The sequence below is a fragment of the Phoca vitulina genome, unplaced genomic scaffold, assembly GCF_004348235.1.
Source record: "Phoca vitulina isolate PV1807 unplaced genomic scaffold, GSC_HSeal_1.0 scaffold12, whole genome shotgun sequence".
NCBI lineage: Eukaryota > Metazoa > Chordata > Mammalia > Carnivora > Phocidae > Phoca > Phoca vitulina.
In genome coordinates, this window is record NW_022589715.1 from 47690889 (window position 1) to 47708726 (window position 17838).

Sequence of the window (17838 nt, forward strand, 5' to 3'; positions counted from 1 at the left end):
GTGATTTGGCCTTCTATATTCATTGAGCAAAGATATTTTCTCATCACCTCCTCATAAAGAGGAAAATAAGACTCTCTACTCTTCCCAATCCTTGTGTATAGTGCTAATGTTTGCATGCTAGCAAGATAGAGTTTGAGGAGAAGAAAATGAGTAAATTTTCTTGTGTTGTTCCTACTATGTGAATGCTGCTTCTTCAGTTAAGATGCATTTTCTCTGAAGGCAAGCCTGGGTTTCAGCTCTTTTAAGTTCCCTCTCAGTGCTGACTAGTGGTCTGGGCACATAACTGATATGTAGTAAATACTTATTTACTAATGTATATTGTGTCCCGGAAGTATAGTATCTACTATTTACACTGTCTTTTGTCCCCTTTTCCTTGTAGATTTTGATAAACCTGATTTCAAGAGAAGCATTGTCTGCTTGGAAGACCTGCAGGTTGGGACAGTTCTTACAGGCAAAGTCGAGAATGCCACTCTGTTTGGAATTTTTGTAGATATAGGAGTGGGGAGATCAGGGCTGATTCCCATACGAAATGTAACAGAAGCAAAACTTTCTAAAACAAAGAAGAGAAGGAGTCTTGGACTGGGCCCTGGAGAAAGAGTGGAAGTCCAAGTACTCAACATTGACATCCCCCGATCGAGGATTACTCTGGACCTCATTCGGGTGTTGTGAGTGTCGCACTAAAGATCAAACACTGATTTTATTTTCTCATTTCTAGAGATGGGCAAGAATAAGTCAGGTGTTTGTGAATTCTAGGTAGCAGATGAGAAAGAATTCACTCAATATCAGAAGTATTTTTCAAACACTTTCCTTACTTTTCCTTCTGAATAAATAGGAAACTAACAGCTCAATTTCTTTTCCCCTTAAAGAAAACAACTAATAGACATCCTCATGTGGTTTTATTTAGTAATGATTTTCTGACCCAAATTTTATTTTTTGTACTTCATCTTTGACTCCTTTTGCATTTTGTATAACAGATTGTCGTTTCATTTCTACTTGCCAGCTTGCTTTGCTGGACTTGTATGGAATTGTCTTCTTGATTTGAATTGTACGTTGTTTCTTGACATAGGGCAGGCAGTGGTTAGCCCTCCCTTTTTACAGATTTTTTAATCAGGCCTTTTGGACTTGATTCATGATTTTCTCTTGCCAAGCAAATAAAAAATATGCCAATTAGATAGATCCTGATGTGTTTGTAACCATCAAGTGAATGGCTCAAAACATTTCTGAGAAGTATATATGTATTGATCCCTACAATAAAGTTCTGTGGCTAGTGACCTTGTTTTTGTTATGTTGATTCAGTGAATGACCTAGGAGTCCTTCCTAATTAAAGATGTGGCACATATTCATGCAAATTTCATATAAGCCAACTGTGCCTTTGGGCAAGAGGGAAGCCTTGGGAAACTTGAAGAATGGCATTCAGTTTGACTTTGCTTAGCACCGAAGGTATTTTCTTTCTTAAGCATTAGAACTAAACCTCAAATGGGGAAAGAAATAGCCTTCCTAAAGAGTGACTGTAGATTAGGTGTGAAGGGGCAAAAAAAAAAACAAGTAGATAAAGCAAATGACTCTTAACTCTGTTTTTATTCAGTGGAGATGGTAAGTATTAGCATAACCATTCAGGGTCAAAATTATTTAAATAGAGCCCACACTGGACTGGGGTCTTGTCCATTCTGGCTGCCCTGGTTAATTTGCTTAATGGAGTCATTTGCATGACTGAATGAGTACCTGGTTTTCTTCATGTGTAATGAGTGGAGGATGCTTACTAAAGAGGGTGACCGTCCTGCTTTTTTGCCTGGGACAGTCCTAGTAAACACTCATTGTCCTGGTAGAGGTTTCTCATAGTACTTCTTTTTATTCCCAAACATCCCCATTGTTCATAATAAATCATATGATCATCGTAGTAGTATAGTCCCTTACAGAGTGGTAAATTGGACTGTGTTTATTGACGGTTCTGCCTGGTAGTTTGCTAATCTCACAATATTCAGTCTTCCAACTGGTGTACGTAGATCTTTTTAATGCAGTAGCTCCCTTAAAAGTTGTGTAACTCAAGGCTTGTTTTCCTGACAGTTTCATTTCTGAAACGCTTTTCTCTCTTTCTTACTGGTCTTCAAGTGACAATGGATCTTAATGTTGTAACTTTAAGTTGACCTTCCTATTCCTTCCAGTGTTCTTCCTGGTTCATAGTTTGTAGATCAGTGATGAGTAATATGCGCCCAGAGAGTCTTATTCTGAAGCCTGCAATGTAATTTCAAACAAATGCTTTTTTTTTTAATTGAGGCATAATTGGCATATAACTTTATGTTAGTTTCAGGTGTACAACATGATTTGATATTTGTATGTATTTCAAAATGATTACCGTAATAAATCTAGTTAACATCTATCACCATATATAGTCAAACAAATGCTTTTTGGGAAGAGGCCTTCTCCTTGGCCACTTTGAATACCAGAACCAGAGCAGTGGAAGCAGCTCCGTTGACCTGGTAGCTAAGCCCTTGTAGACACAAGAACTTGATATTGCACTAGGTTGCATGGTTTGTCCTGTCTAGCCCAAGCATCGTGGAAGCTCTGTAAGGCCTAGCCTGGGAAAAGTGGGGCATGTCTCTTTCGTCTTGTACCCCTAGAATGTAGCATGGCGCTTGGTGATCAGTATGTTCAATTAATCCTAGTCCCTATCCTACCAATAATCCACAATGTGCTTTTGATCTGGTGTCTTTACTTCTCTGGTCCTCCTTTTCCCAAGTTTAAAATGGGGATGATGGTAATAAAGCATTCATTCTCCCAGAATTTTTTTTCTTTTTCTTTTAATATGTTATGTTAATCACCATCCATTACATCATTAGTTTTTGATGTAGTGTTCCATGATTCATTGTTTGCGTATAACACCCAGTGCTCCATTCAGTACGTGCCCTCTTTAATACTCATCACTAGGCTAACCCATCCCCCCACCCCCCTTCCCTCTAGAACCCTCCAGTTTGTTTCTCAGAGTCCATAGTCTCTCATGGTTTGTCTCCCCCTCCGATTTCCCCCCCTTCATTTTTCCCTTCCTGCTATCTTCTTCTTTTTGATTCTCCCAGAATTTATTGGTGGCCTCCTGAGTGCCAGGCATGGTGCTGGACACTGACCATACAATTATGATGGAAAAATAGACATTATCCCTACCCTTATGGAACTTAGAGTCTATTGAGGAAAAAAGAATCATTAACCGAGAAATCACATACAAATATAAAATTACAAGCAGAATAAGCAATATAATGGTGACAGCATATAATAGATAGGTTTACCTAGTCAGAAATGTCAGAAAATGTTTCAGTGGGGTTTGACTGAAATGTGAAAGATGACCAGAAGTTAACTAGGACACATATTTTGTTGACCTTAACAAGAATTGTTTCTGATGAATGGTGAGGGGTGAGAGCCTGATTAGAGTAGGTTTAAAAGAGAGTGGGAGGAGTTAGATTTGGGATAGCGAATATAGACAATTTGTTCAGGAGGTTTGGCTGTTAAGCAATAAGAGAAATATAGTGGTTAGAAGGGGAGAATGGAGTTCAGAGAGAGTTCTTGTATTTTTTTAAGAAGAAATAATAATATGTACAAGTGGAAATGAGCTAGTAAAACTAGAAAATTTGAGATAGGAGACAGAGGAGAATTGCTGGAGTGATATCCTTGAGTGGATGAGACTGGGTGGAATGTAGTACACAGTCTGAGATAGAAATATAAACAGTTTGTCCGTATTAACAAGAGAAGATTGTATGGGCCCAGATGTAGGTAGGAGGCTGTGGTGATGGGAGCTCATCGAGGATCTCCTTGGGTCGCTTCTATTTTTCTCATTGAAATAAAAAGGAAGGTCATCATAGGCCTGAAGATCTGGAGTAAAGGGAGTTGGAGGTGTGAGAAGAAAGGAAAAGAAAAGGAAAACAAAGCAAAGGATGAAAGAGTAAAAAGCCTAGGGAAATAGAGTATGACTTCTGGGCAGTGTTAAATGTTCCACTGAGGGGTCAGGGTCAGTCAAGTGGAGGATCGGTCCACTTGCTTATCTATTTTTCTTCCACCACAGCAGCAGGGTGAGCACAGGTGGAGAGGTAGATCTAATCAGGGTTGGGAGTTTGCCAAGCAAGTAAAATGGACAGAAAGGCAAGGAAGTTGAGGGCATGTAGACAAAGAAATTGTTGACCATGGAATTTAAACTCCGTAAGAAGGAAAGCAAGAGTATAAGGGGAGAATGAGGGGCAGTGAAAAAGTACAGGATTAATGATTGTAGGTCCTGAGGGAGGAATGTTAGAGTGGGGATAACAGAGGACATAATGAGTGAAAGAGTGGCTGTCAGCAGTGGGATGCTTAACTCTGAAATGACAGGTTTCGGGGTTGCAGTGCTTGGTAATTACAAAGGGTAGGGAATGATTATGGGAATAAGTAGCAGAGGTAGGGGACAAGGTAAGATCGTTAGAAAAGAGGAAGACAAGGAACTGAGCCACTTCAGGAGGGATTATGTGGATAATTTTAGGAGGCTGTCACAGTAATGCAGGCATAAAATAATGGTGGCTTGGACAAGAATGTTAGTGGTAGAAATGGTGAGATGGCATGGGATACTCTATGTATTTGGAAGATGAAGGCAGAGCCAAACAGGATTTCCTGGTGTATTGGATAGAAGACGTGAGACAGACAAGAGTCTAGGATGGTTTTGGGCCTAAGCAACTAGAAGGATGAAATTGTTATCTACTGAGGTGGAAAAGGCTGTCTTGGACAGTTTTAGTAAAGGACTTCATTTAGAACCAGTTAAATTTGAGATCCTCATTAGACATCTAAGTGGAGATGCCAAACAGGCTCTTTCAGCCTAAAGTTCCGGGGAGAGGACTGGGCTGGAAGTGTCGGTGGCCAGCAGCATAAAACTATACCCACAGCCACAAGGCTGACTAAGATCACCAATGTGTATAAATTCTTTGAACATCTCCCTAAGGGCAGGAATCTCTCTTACCGTGGCAGGGCCTGCCTGGGTGCCTATTCAGAATTCTCCCCTCCTTCCTTACTAAAAGAATTCGGATCTGAGGGGAGCATAATGTGACTGATGGACATGGATGTGGCCATGGGGTGTAGTCCTGGCCAATGAGTGTAGGTAAAAGTCAGGGGACGGGATTCTAGAAAGGCTAGAAACAGTGGGGACGTCAGGCCCAGCTGTCATACTTTTTTTATCCTTTGCCCTTGCCCCCCTTCCTGCTCAGAATGCGGACAGAACGCTGGAGGTGCTGGAGGTCAGACAGTGACAAACACTCAATAGGGACGGCTGGACAGAAAGATAGAAAGTTCCTGAACCCATCTTGGCATTGTAGAGTCACACAACAGCCCTGAATTGCCTACTCTGGACTTCACATTAGGTGAGAAAAACAAGCTTTATTCATTCAAGCTGTTGAGGGGGCAGAGGGAGGTTTACAATAAAGTGTATTCCCTAATATGCATTTATGTGGTGCCTTACTAAGTCCCCTGTACATAGAAAAAAACTAGCATGTGACAGGGACTCAACAAATGTTGATTGGATGAATAAATATAAAAGAGTTCAACAAAAATGATCGAATATAAAATGTTCCCCAAATCCAGTTTTCCTTAATCATGTTAGACAATATGATGGAATAAACAGTTCCCATTTATTACAACAACACATGATAAAATATCTAGAAATAATCTAACAAACAATGTACAGGATCTGTATGAAGATAATTTAGAAAACTCTACTATTGAATATAAAATAAAAGTAGAAAACATTAAGGCATGCCATGTTCCTGGATTGGAAGACATGGTTTTGTAGAAAGATCAGTCCTCCAAAAATTATTATATGTCTACTTTGGGCACAATTCTAATTATTCTAATCAGCTTTGCTTTTGTTTGTATGTTTATTTACACTTAAGTTAAAAATTAAACTTATTTGGAAGGATTATGTGAAAAAAGTCAAAACAATACCTTAAAAGAATATGAGGGAATAGTAAGTATGAGGGAATTTGTCCTTCCAGATACGAAAGTATAGTGAAGAGCTGCCATAATTTAAACAGTGTGGTACTAACACAGGAAGAGACAAACAGAAGGGAGGAATAAACAGAATTCAAAATCAGTGGGGATTTAATGTACATTAAAGTGGCATTTCATAGTGGGGCAAAATCATATTACCATGCTACACACAAAAATACATTCCAGATGCGTTAAACATAAGTAAAATGTTTAAAGAACTACAAGCAAACATAGAAGAGCTTTACAAAGTGATTGAGAAGTCATGGTTGCAGAATGCAAGAAAAACAGAACAATGGGCCTGTAGACTCACAGTTCCACTCAGAAGACATATTTTGGACGCCCAGCATGAGACCCTGTGCCAGGTGCTGGGGACAAAAGATGAATATGATATCTTCTGAGGATGTCTGCAGCCACGGGGAGCTGGAATTTAAGCTGTAGCGCAGAATATTTTAAGTTAAATCTCATGGGCATTTTGGAGTTAAACCTGGCTGCTATCTACTTTAGAATATGGTATCATCCCAAATCATTTGAAGCCACAAGACCCTCTGGAATACTTGGTTTTGTATTAATGGAGTGCTCATGTTGAGGTGTCTATATATCTGACCCTGACCTCAGAGTTAGCACTTGTGTTAAAATTGGAGATGGAAAGAAGGGACAGAATGGAAAAAAACAAAAATACGTATTTAGTCAGTCTTTTCATTTTGGCTTCCTGCCTGAAATCAGCCATAATGAGTTGGATTTAAATAACAGATCATGGAGAACTTCAGAATGACTGGGCTTATTGCCAGAGCAGTCTGTTCCACAGGAAGAAAGATATAGATTTCTTCCCACTCACTCATTTTATATGGTGAAGATGATTCTGTGTGTGGAGGCTGGGTTTATTATTTAGAAGGAGCGTAGGATAAGCAGACTCTGGTCCTGTCAGCACCAAAAATTACCTTTTTAGAAATTAAACCCTTCCCCCAGAAAAGATTTGCTATTTACTTAGCTCATATCAAGAATCTAAATAAGGATTATAATATCCCCCCAAGTATTTTTAAGGAGAAAAGTCTATCCCAAGAAGAACAGAAATAAATTATTAATCTAAATACTACAGGGAAACCTCTCAGATACCAGAGAATTTGTCAGAGCTATATAACCCATCTCATGTGACAGGTCAATCTGAGCAGAAAAATCTGAAGTTAAAAATGCAGTGTTGAAGGGAGAGATGGGGTGACAGACAGAGAGCAGTGGAATAGCCCAGCACTGTTTGTCTCAAGTTTTGAAAGTCTTGTTTTATTTAAGTAATGAGACCAAATGTAAGTCTCCAGATTTGTCATAGAATTTTGCAAAAGCAGTCAAGTAACAGCCTGCTGTTAGCCTGCTACTAAAACCTTCTCAATTCTGAGGAACTTTCCACCTCCTTACTTCTAGCCAGGCCTACGGTACCTAGGGAGGTTTTCCGCAATGGAGCAACTCCCCTTCGGATGTCTATCTCTGGTCGCAGTGGTGGTTCTTTGATCACTTGGCATTTGCCCACCTGTTTCCCAGGTTTGAGTCTCTTGGCAATGAAGAAGAAAGTGGCACCAGTGAAAGTCAAACCTAAGGTTTGTTCAAGTTCTTTGCTTCACAAGGTTAAAATGATTCCATGAAGCTAAAACTCCATATGCCAGTTGAGTCAGATTTGGTATAATTTGCTGCTTGGGTAACCCAATTTTCTAGTAAACCAATAACCTCACTTTACCTGTAGTGGCACCCTCAAGGAACATCTGAAGGTATTTTCTTTTTACTTTATTTCCATTATTTTTCCCAATTGAAAAAGTAGTACAAATATTGTAAAAAGTGCAAATAATGAAGTATAAAAGTTGGAAAACAAAATCCCCTGTAATTTGAGAAGTAGCACCTTTTATAGTTTATATTTTCCTCAACCCTTTTTCCACACATATACTTCTTGATGTAATAAATATTTTTAATAAATCGGGATAAGATTATATATATTGTACCTATTCTCTTTAAAATATAGCATGTACATCTTTCCATGTTAGTACCTACATATCTACCTTGATATGTTTCATCATATGTATGTAAATCACCGCGGACAGTTCTGTGATGAACACCGTGGTGCATTGTTGCAGTGCTAGCACTCTTTCCAAGCATATGAACATTTCATTGTTAACGGCTCTTATGAAAAACCCCATAACAATAAATATTGTGTCATGAAACTTGTTTTGGGGTGTGTGTGTGTGTGTGTGTGTGTGTGTGTGTGTGTTGGTACTACGTTAAGATGTAAAATACATTCTTTATTGTGTTGTTGAGATATTCTTTAAAAGTATAAAAACTGAGGCTGGGAGGCACCTTCTCTACAGAGAAATCCTTTCTGCCTGCCCCCCCGCCCAAACTGAGCATGTTTCCTCTCACCAGAGAGCCGTTCATTTTGCTCAGAACAGCCTCCCTTTGCTCTCATCCCACCCCTTTGGATGTCACCACAGGTGGTATTTTCTCAGAAAAGACTTACTAGGGCACCTGGGTGGCTCAGATGGTTAAGTGTCTGCCTTCAGCTCAGGTCATGATCCCAGGGTCCTGGGATCGAGTCCCGCATCGGGCTCCCTGCTCCTTGGGAGCCTGCTTCTCCCTCTGCTTCTCTCTCTCTCTATATATATCTCTCTCATGAATAAATAAATAAAATCTTTAAAAAAAAAAAAAAAAAAAAAGAAAAGAAAAGACTTACTAAACTCCCAGACTAAATGAAGTTCCCTTTTATAGGCTCTCCTTGCACCATGTACTTTTCCTTCACTTCCTACACACAGTTTATGACTATACATTTATGTATGTGATAACAGCACTTAACTAAGATCTTTCTCTACAGATTGGAAACTCCACGAAGACAGCAACCTTGCATTCCCACCACTATGCATGGTATTGGGACCTCACCCCCTTTTATTCATTCCTTACCTGCTCAGATTATTATGACCGCATCCTCACCAGACCTGAGCTGTCCAATATATTTACCTTGATTCCTCCAGATACAGTGTTTGGCCTTGGTCTCTGCATTAGCTCAGATTCTCTAGAAAACAGCATGAGAAAAAACTTATGTACTCATGCTTTATTGGGGTTTATAATCCCAGGTCAGGAAGAGCAAGGGAAAGGGGGCAGTGAGTCCAGGTGGTGGGAAAGCAAAAGAAGATGTTGTGTACAGCCTCATAAGAAAACACTGCCAGCTTCTTAGTGAGCAGGTTGTCTCTGAAGAAGCTATATGGAATGATGGTGGCTCAGATGGTGGAAGGGTGGAAGGAAGGTAGGAAAGAGGAGGAGTTTATCTTCTCTCTCCTTCCTGTCTCCTGTTTCTCACTGGTCACAGTTCATTCTACCAGGCGTTGATTCCCCTGTGCTTCCAGGTTGCCTTCTGTGGACACTTACTAAGGAAGTAGATGCGGTTGGGTCAGACCTTTGTGTTGGAGCTACTTTGGATCCCACTGCAACAGGTGTGATAGAGGCCACACTGAATTCTGGTCCTTATCCCTACTTCTCCAGCAAGCAGCAGTAACTACAGTAGCAGCCAGCCTTCCTGTGGAGCCAATGGCTGAGGATGAGGGTAGGGGTCACCCAGTGAGGCTGGGTGAATCTGGGAGCCTCATAAACAAGCCCAGTATAGCCACTGGAGCATTAGAATTGAAGTTCTTCCAAACTAACTTTGTTTACATGATCCACTAGCTCATGAATGCCCACCATTCCCTCCCTTTCCCACCAGTTATCCCTTGCTCCTATTCTGTACTTGGGGAACTCAACTCTAACCCAGCTGCCTAACCAGTTCTCAAGCAAACCAGCCCCAGCACCTACCCATCACTGGCCTCATAATTTATAGCAGCACTGGGTAACCCAGATACTGAAAAAACTCTATTTCTTCATCACTTACAAGGTTCCCTTAGATTACTTCCGTCCCACCCACACTTCTAAGAACAGTAAGCAGAGACTGCACTACCATTAAAGAAAGAAAATTAGAAATTCAGAGCAGTGAGATCTCTGTGCTTCATGGAGAGTTTGGCTCCTGTATGATTGATACTGGAAGCTGTTGGAGTTGAAAATGGACATGAGTCAGGGGCCAAGAAAACTAAAACTGACAATTAATTGGCCCTTAACCCATCACATCTTTCAAAGAGGAAAACATACCCTCCATGTCCCACCCAATCCCCAAGATAAAAACATCAAAAACCCTAGGAGAGGATATGCAAAACCAGACTGTGTATGTCTAATTTGACAAAGGGTTATTTTAAAATAAATTGCTCAAGGCAAAGCACAGATGAAGAGAGTTCCTTTGGGCTTTGGCCAACTCTTCACTAATACAGTCTGTTGGCCCCAGTGAATGGAGCCAGGACCAAAGAAAATAGTCTGCAATCACAAATTTGCTTTCAGAAACTTTACCTTGGTCTTGTTTGGGTTTGGATTTTGCTAACAGCTTTATTGAGATATTATTCACCACTTAAAAGCTACAAGTCAATGATTTTCACAGAGTTCTACATCCTCATCACCATTTGTTCATCTCTATTTTTTATTATAGCATCTTAGTGGGTGTGAAATGGTTTCACAGTGTGGTTTTAGTTTGCATTTCCTTCATGGATAATAACACTGAGCATCTTTTCATGTGCTTATTGGCATTTATATATCTTCTTTGAAGAAATGTCGATTCAAGCTTTCTGACCACTTTTCAATTATTTTTCTACATTTTAGGAGTTCTTTATATATTCTCGATGTAAGCCCTTTATCAGATAGAAGATTTATAAAAACTTTTTTCCATTCTGTAGGGTTTTATTTTCATTTTTTTCATAGTTCTTTTGAAAAACAAAAATTTTTAAATTAATTTATTTATTATTAACATATAATTTATTATTTGTTTCAGGGGTACAGGTCTGTGATTCATCAGTTCTTACACAATTCACAGTGCTCACCATAGCACATACCCTCCCCAGTGTCCATCACCCAGCCACCCCATCCCTCCCACCCCCCTCCACTCCAGCAACCCTCAGTTTGTTTCCTGAGATTAAAGGTCTCTTATAGTTTGTCTCTGTCTCTGGTTTCATCTTGAAAAACAAAATTTTTGATACGATGTCAAATTTATCTATTTTTTCCTTTTGTTTCTTGTGCTTTTGGTGTCCTATTTAAGAGACCATTGCCTAATTCAAAGTCATGAAGACTTACACATATGTTTTCTTCTAAGAGTTTAATAATTTTAGCTCTTATATATAGATCTTTGATCCATTTTGAGTTAATTTGTATATAAAATGAGGTAGAGATCTGAATGATTTTGTTTTAATGTAGTTATCCAGTCATCCTAGCATTATTTGTTGAAAAGACAATTCTTTTCTCATTTAATTATCTTGCTACTCTTGTCAGTAATCAATTGACCATAGACGTATGGGTTCTATACTATAGACATATATGTAAATTCTGTTCCATTGGTCTTTATAGCTATACGTATGCCAGTACTATACAGTCTTGAGTACTTTAGCTTTGTAATAATTTTGAAATTATGTCGTGTGAAGCTTCCAACTCTATTCTTTTTCAAGATTGTTTTGGCTATTCTGGATCTCTTGCATTTGTGTATGGATTTTAGGATCAGCTTGCCAATTTCTGAAAAGAAGCCTGCTGAGATTTTGATAGGTATTGCATCGAATCTGTAGATCAATTTGGGGGAGTACTGCCATCTTAACAATATTAAGTCTTCCAATCCATGAACATGGGATGTCTTTCCACTTATTTAGGTGTTTAATTTCTAATGTTTTGCTGTTTTCAAAGTTTAAGTTTTACACTTCTTTTATTGAGTTTATTCCTAAGTATTTTATTCTTTTTGAGGCAGCTGTAAATGGACTTGTTTTCTTATATCCATTTTTTGAATGTTTGCTGCAATGTATAAAAATACAATTGATTATTTTGTACTGATTTGTATCCTGTAAACTTATGGAACTCACTTATTACTTTTAATAGTTATTTTAGTGGATTCCTTAGAATTTTCTATATATAAGATCATGCCATCTGTGAATGGAGATAGTTTTACTTTCTTTCCACTCTGAATTTCTTTTCTCAAATTTTCTTGCCTCATTTTTCAGACTAGAACCTCCAGTACATTGTTGAATGGAAGTGGTGAAAGTGGACATTTTTGTCTTATTCCTGCTCTTAAGAAATAAGTGTTTAGTCTTTCATTATTAAGTATGATTTAGGGGGTACCTGGGTTCAGTCAGTTAAGCGTCCAACTCTTGATTTTGGCTCAGGTCATGATCTCAGGGTTGTGGGATCAAGCCCCTCATTGGGCTCTGTGCGTAGCGCAGAGTCTACTTGTCCCTCTCCCTCTGCTGCTCCCCCTGCTTTCTCTCTTTCTCAAATAAAAAAAAAAGAATAAAATCTTTTTTTAAAAAAGTACAATTGAACTTTGCATTTTCTGTATGTGACCTTTATCAGATTGAGGAAGTTCCCTTCTAGTCCTAGTTTTTTACTGTTTTCATCAAGTAGGGATATTGATTTTTTTCAAATTCTTTCTCTGAATCTATTAAGATGACTGTGTGGGTTTTGTCCTTTATTCTATTAGTGTGGTATATTACATTAATTCATTTTTGAAAGTTAAACCAATCTTGCATTCCTGGGGTAAATTCCTTTTGGTCATGGTTTTATGTTATAGGTTGAATGTGTCCCCCCAAAATTCACATGTTGAAGTTCTAACCCCAAGTACCTCAGAATGTGACCTTACTTACAAATAGGGCTGTTGAGGATGTAAGTAGTTAAGATTAGGTCATTCTCAATTGAGATGGGCTCCTAATCTAATTGACTCATGTCCTTATAAAAAGAAGAAATTTGGACACAGACATGCACACAGGGAGAATGTCATGTGAAGATTGGAGTTATACTACCATAAACGGAAGAACTACCAGAAGGTAGGAGAGGCCTGGAACAGACTTCCCTAGCACCGTCAGAAGGAACCAGCCCAGCCAACACATTGATCTCAGACTTCTAGCCTCCAGAACTGTGAGAGAATAAATTTTTGTTGTTTAAGCCACCACGTTGTGATACTTTGTTATGGCAGCTCTAACAAACTTACACATTGAATTAACCTTTTTATATATTACTGGATTTGGTTTGCTAGTTTATTGTTGAGGATTTTTGCATCTGTATTTATAACAGATGTTGATCTGTTTTCTTTACTTGTGATGTCTTTGTCTGGAATTATGTTCTTAGTGTTTCTCTAGGCTTACCAGATAAGATGGTAGGTATCAACTGACCTCACATTTACAGTAACTTATTCCCAGTGAGGTACAGAAACATCAGCCCTATATAACTCTATTCCCTCCGCCCTTTTTTGTTCTTATTATTGTTATATTATTGTTACATCTATATGTGTTACAAACCCAACAATAATACATTGGTATGGTGATGACTATATAATTTTATGTTTATTAAAGAACCTGATAAAAGAGAGGAAAGCAAGAAACTTCATCTTATAGAGTTCGTTATATTAACCTTTTAATCCACCATTTCTGGTTCTCTTCATTTGTACCTTTTTTTCTAAGCAAAGAGGATCCACTGAAGATTTTGAGTGGGGAAAGGGACTGGTGAACATTTAACCATGTGCAGCAATATTAGGCAAGTTGCTCTAGCAGACATATGCACTGTGGGGGGATGCGAGGGGTAGAGAAATCCAGGAGGTAAGTTAGGAAGCAGTTGCAGCAATTAAAGTACAAGTTCATGCGAGCCTGGGTTTGGCTTGATTTTTGGCTCTGTTGTCTTGTATTTTGCCTTCTGGAAGTGGGATTGTCTAAGTCAGTGTGAATAGGCACTGACTCAGTCCACATGGGTAAGTACACTCATTAGGACTTGTTGATGAACTGATACCAATCCAAGGATGAACCCAAGATGGGAAAAATGCCTGGTCTGATGATCTGAGGGGGTTCAGAAGGAGAGACTTTTCCCATGGCAAGCCTCTGTGGAGAACATGATGCCTAGCAAGTAAAGCTCATTGCAGGACATGGTGATAAAAGTAAATTGCCACAAAGTTATGTGTGAATGCCAGGGAGGAGGGGGGAAGGAAGAGGAGAGATTCTTCTCCATGCACGTGTCCCTGCAGCTGTCAGGGATGAGGTTACAAACCATGGAAGGGAATGCAGAATCCCCCTGCCCGTTCCCAGGGCAGATGACCTTGCAGAAATTAAACAAATCAATTATGTGTCCTTAGAGGAAGCATGTTTGACTGCCCTAATTCAATGGGCTCTATTGTTTCAGGTGAAGCCAGGTGATACAATTCATCACTGATATCCTTGCTAAGTTTTGTCTGTGAATTTTCCTCTGGAATAATTTTGTAAGATCAGGATTAGACACACTCCTATATACAGTTTTTAAAAAAATACACGAAGAATAAAGAGCCTTCTCCCCTAAGTGTAAAGACAGTATTGGTGCTATAGATCAAGCATAGTGGTTATTCTATTACAAAAAAGAGGTAACCAAGGCCTGAATAAGGTAGTGGTGATAAAGATTCACTTGCAGCATGCTGGCAGAGGAGGTTGAGGTAGCAAAAAACAATAACAAATGTTTGGAAGTTTAAGAATACTTCTAAATAATACATCAGTCAAAGAAGAAATCAAAGTGGAAATTAGAAAATACTTAGAACTAAAAAAGAAAAAAGAAGAAATATACAAACTACCGAAAATAATAAAACTGCTTCATACTAGTGAAGTGATCTCAAAATCCTCAAGCTGAGAATATTGTTTATAATTACTGTGCCCCTGGGCATCTGCAGAAGTGAATGCAAGTCTCTGCAGAATTCTCTCCGGAAAGTTCAAGGAATATGATATCACAATAAAAAATTTAAAAGGAAACAAACAAAACAAGAAACAAGCCACTGTAAGAAGCCGCAGGAAAAAACAGCTGAATGAGTCAAACCCTTTGCACATTGGAATTAGACACAGATTACAAAATAAGTGTTTTTAATATGTTTTAATGAAAGAAGATGTTGAACACAATTCATTTGAAGAAGGAGAAAATATTTTTTAAGTGATCAAGTAGGTCTGATAAAAGAAACCAAATGAGTATTTGGAAAGAAAAATATAATTGGAAATTTTTGTCATAAAAATCAAAATTTTTGTAAAATCAAATGTATCATTTCTTTTACCTTTATGTTTATTTTTCTCTTTTAAATATATATCTATCTAGAATTTAATTTGGTGTAAGTGAAAGAGAGAATCCAATTTCATATTTTCCAGATGGCTACCCTCTTATCCTATTTATTAAATATATCATTTTACCCCACTAGTTTGAAATGCCAGCTTTTATCAGGAACTAATCCCAATATTTATTTGCATCTATTTCCGGGTTATGTATTCTTTTCCATAGATCTTACTGTTCATGTGCTGATACCAAACTTTTTTTTAAGATTTTATTTATTTCTTTGAAAGAGAGAGAGAGCATGAGCTGGGGGAGGAGCAGAGGGAGAGAGGGACAGGCAGACCCCGCACTGAGTGCAGAGCCGACCCAGGGTTCAGTCCCACGACCCCAAGATAATGACCCAAGCCCAAAACCAAGAGTCAGATGCTCAACTGACTGAGCCACCCAGGCTCTACCCCCCCTTTTCTTTTTTTAAGACTTTTATTTATTTATTTTAGAGAGAGCAAGGGCATGAGATGGGGGGGGAGCAGAGGGAGAGGAACAAGCAGACTCCTGGCTGAGCATGGAGATCTCAAACTTTTAATTACCATGATGTTTATAATACCTTTTAGTATCTGGTAGGGCTAGTCCTCCTTCATTACTGTTTCCTTGCTTTATTCCCAAAGTAATGGGTATTGGTATTTTTCTTGAGAAAGTTCAATTTACATATTTATTTATAAAGGATTGCCATCATATTTCATCATCTCTTTACCTAAGAATATGTCTATTTATTAAAATCTTTTTAAATGACCTTTCATAGTGTTTCTACATTTTCATCATGTGAATCTTACCTATTTCTTAGATTTATTCCTAGGTATTTTGTTTCTTGTTTTTGTAAATTGGGTATTTTTGTTATATTTTCTAGATAATCATTCATATATTGGAGAACTATTAATTGTGTTTTAATTTTTTCTCAGCCACCTTACTAAATTATCTTACTCTTAGTAACAATGATTTTTTTTTTGCCTTTTAAATTTTTTTATTGTTATGTTAATCCCCATACATTACATCATTAGTTTTAGATATAGTGTTCCATGATAAACAATGATTTTTTTTAAGTTGACTTTCCTAAATTTTCTGCCATAGCATCATCTTATCTGCAAATAGTAATGTTTTCTTCCTTTTCCTTCATGATTTTATATATATATATATATTTTTTTTTTTTTTTTTTTCTTCTCTAATGACATTGGCTAGTATTGGCCAAAGCTAAATAATACTGGTAATAATGTGCATTCTAGTTTTGTTTCTGATTTTAATGGGACTCAGTGTTTCACTATATGGTTTCTAGCCTTTGAAATGATATATGTATATTTTTCATGCTAAGAAACTATTCATCTATTACCTATATGGATAGATTTTTTTAGATGCCTTTTCAGCAGGTACATGAATGTTCATATAGTATTTCTTTTTTGACATATGTTTAAGTTGTATTACAATAATCATCTTAATATTGAGCCATCTTTGCATTTTAGGTATGAGTTTTACTTAATCATGATATATTTGATTAATGTGCTAGAATCAATTGGCCGATATTTTCTTTACAGTGTTTAGGGATTGGACTGTCTCAATGTTATACTGAATTGACAAAAAGATTTTGGAAATGTTCCTTTTAATTGTCTAGAACCATTTAAATAATATTAGAGTTACATGTTTCTTAATAGAATTCACTCATAAAATTTTCTGAAAATTGATCTATTTGTATTTTCTTCCTTTTCTGGGGTCAGTTTTAATCATTTATATTTCCCTAATTATGTATTACATATATTTGCATAAAGCTGAACAATATATTCTCATGATTTAATTTCCTAAGTATCTATGCTCATTTCTCCATACTCATTTTTACATTTATATATGTGCTTCTTCCTTTTTTATTTATATTGTCTGGCTAGCTTTCCTAAATCTTTACCTTTTTATTTTTCTTTAAGAATATTCTCTAGGTTATGTTTATTTGGTCTATAGTTCTCCTGTTTTCTAATTCTTAAATTGTTGTTTTTATCTTTATGAGTATCTCGTTGCCTTTGTTCTTAGGATTGCTATGTTGTTGCTTTTCTAACTTACTGAATTGGACACTTAATTATTTTCATTTTCCATTTGTCTTTCAATTGACAGAGGCTATTTTTAGTAGTTTTTTCAAGAAAGATTCCTAGGAATTGTGTTCTCTAGGTATTTGTATGTTTCAAATCATCTGCATGTTGCCTTTATGCTTGAACTATACTTTGGCTGGAAATAAAATTCTTGGATCAGAGTATCCCTTAGAATTTTGAAGACAGTGAATTTCTACAGTATTGAATAGTGCTTTAAAGAAGTATGAAGAATCCTGATTTCTATCTCTTCCCCTTGAGGTGATTTGATTTTCTGTCTGAAAGATCATATCTTTGAAGTCCAGTAACTTTATTAGGGCATGTTCTAGTGCTGATTAATCTTTGTTGGTTCTTCCTGGAAGATGGTGTGCCTGTTCAAATCTATAGATTCAAGTTGTTTTATTTCAGAAGAATTTTCTTGAATTATACTGTGAATGTTTTTTGTGTGCTGATTGTTCTGTTGTCTTCTGAATGCATATTGAACATTAACCCTTTCTTATCTGTCTTCCATGTAGATGATTTTTCCCTATAATTCTTTAAAATTCTTTTTCTTTTTGATTTTTTTACAAATGTTATTTATATTCTTAAACTGTAACTGTTAAACTGTTAC

At 37.4% G+C, this 17838-nt stretch overlaps 1 protein-coding gene across 10 annotated transcripts in view; it reads left to right on the plus strand.

Annotated features, from left to right (window-relative positions):
• The window catches only part of SRBD1 (S1 RNA binding domain 1), a 236456-nt gene that overhangs the window by 207523 nt on the left and 11095 nt on the right, over positions 1 to 17838 (plus strand). For 2 of the 10 annotated variants that reach the window (XM_032411056.1, XM_032411060.1), the window contains exons 21-23: positions 380 to 665; positions 5211 to 5363; positions 7402 to 8175. In XM_032411056.1, the coding sequence (XP_032266947.1) occupies positions 380 to 665; positions 5211 to 5337 (413 nt within the window). In that variant the 3' untranslated portion in view covers positions 5338 to 5363; positions 7402 to 8175. Of the gene's footprint in view, positions 1 to 379; positions 2304 to 5210; positions 5364 to 7401; positions 8176 to 17838 lie in introns of those variants that run through there. The other 8 variants (XR_004300323.1, XR_004300324.1, XM_032411057.1 and 5 more) reach the window with 8 other exon arrangements.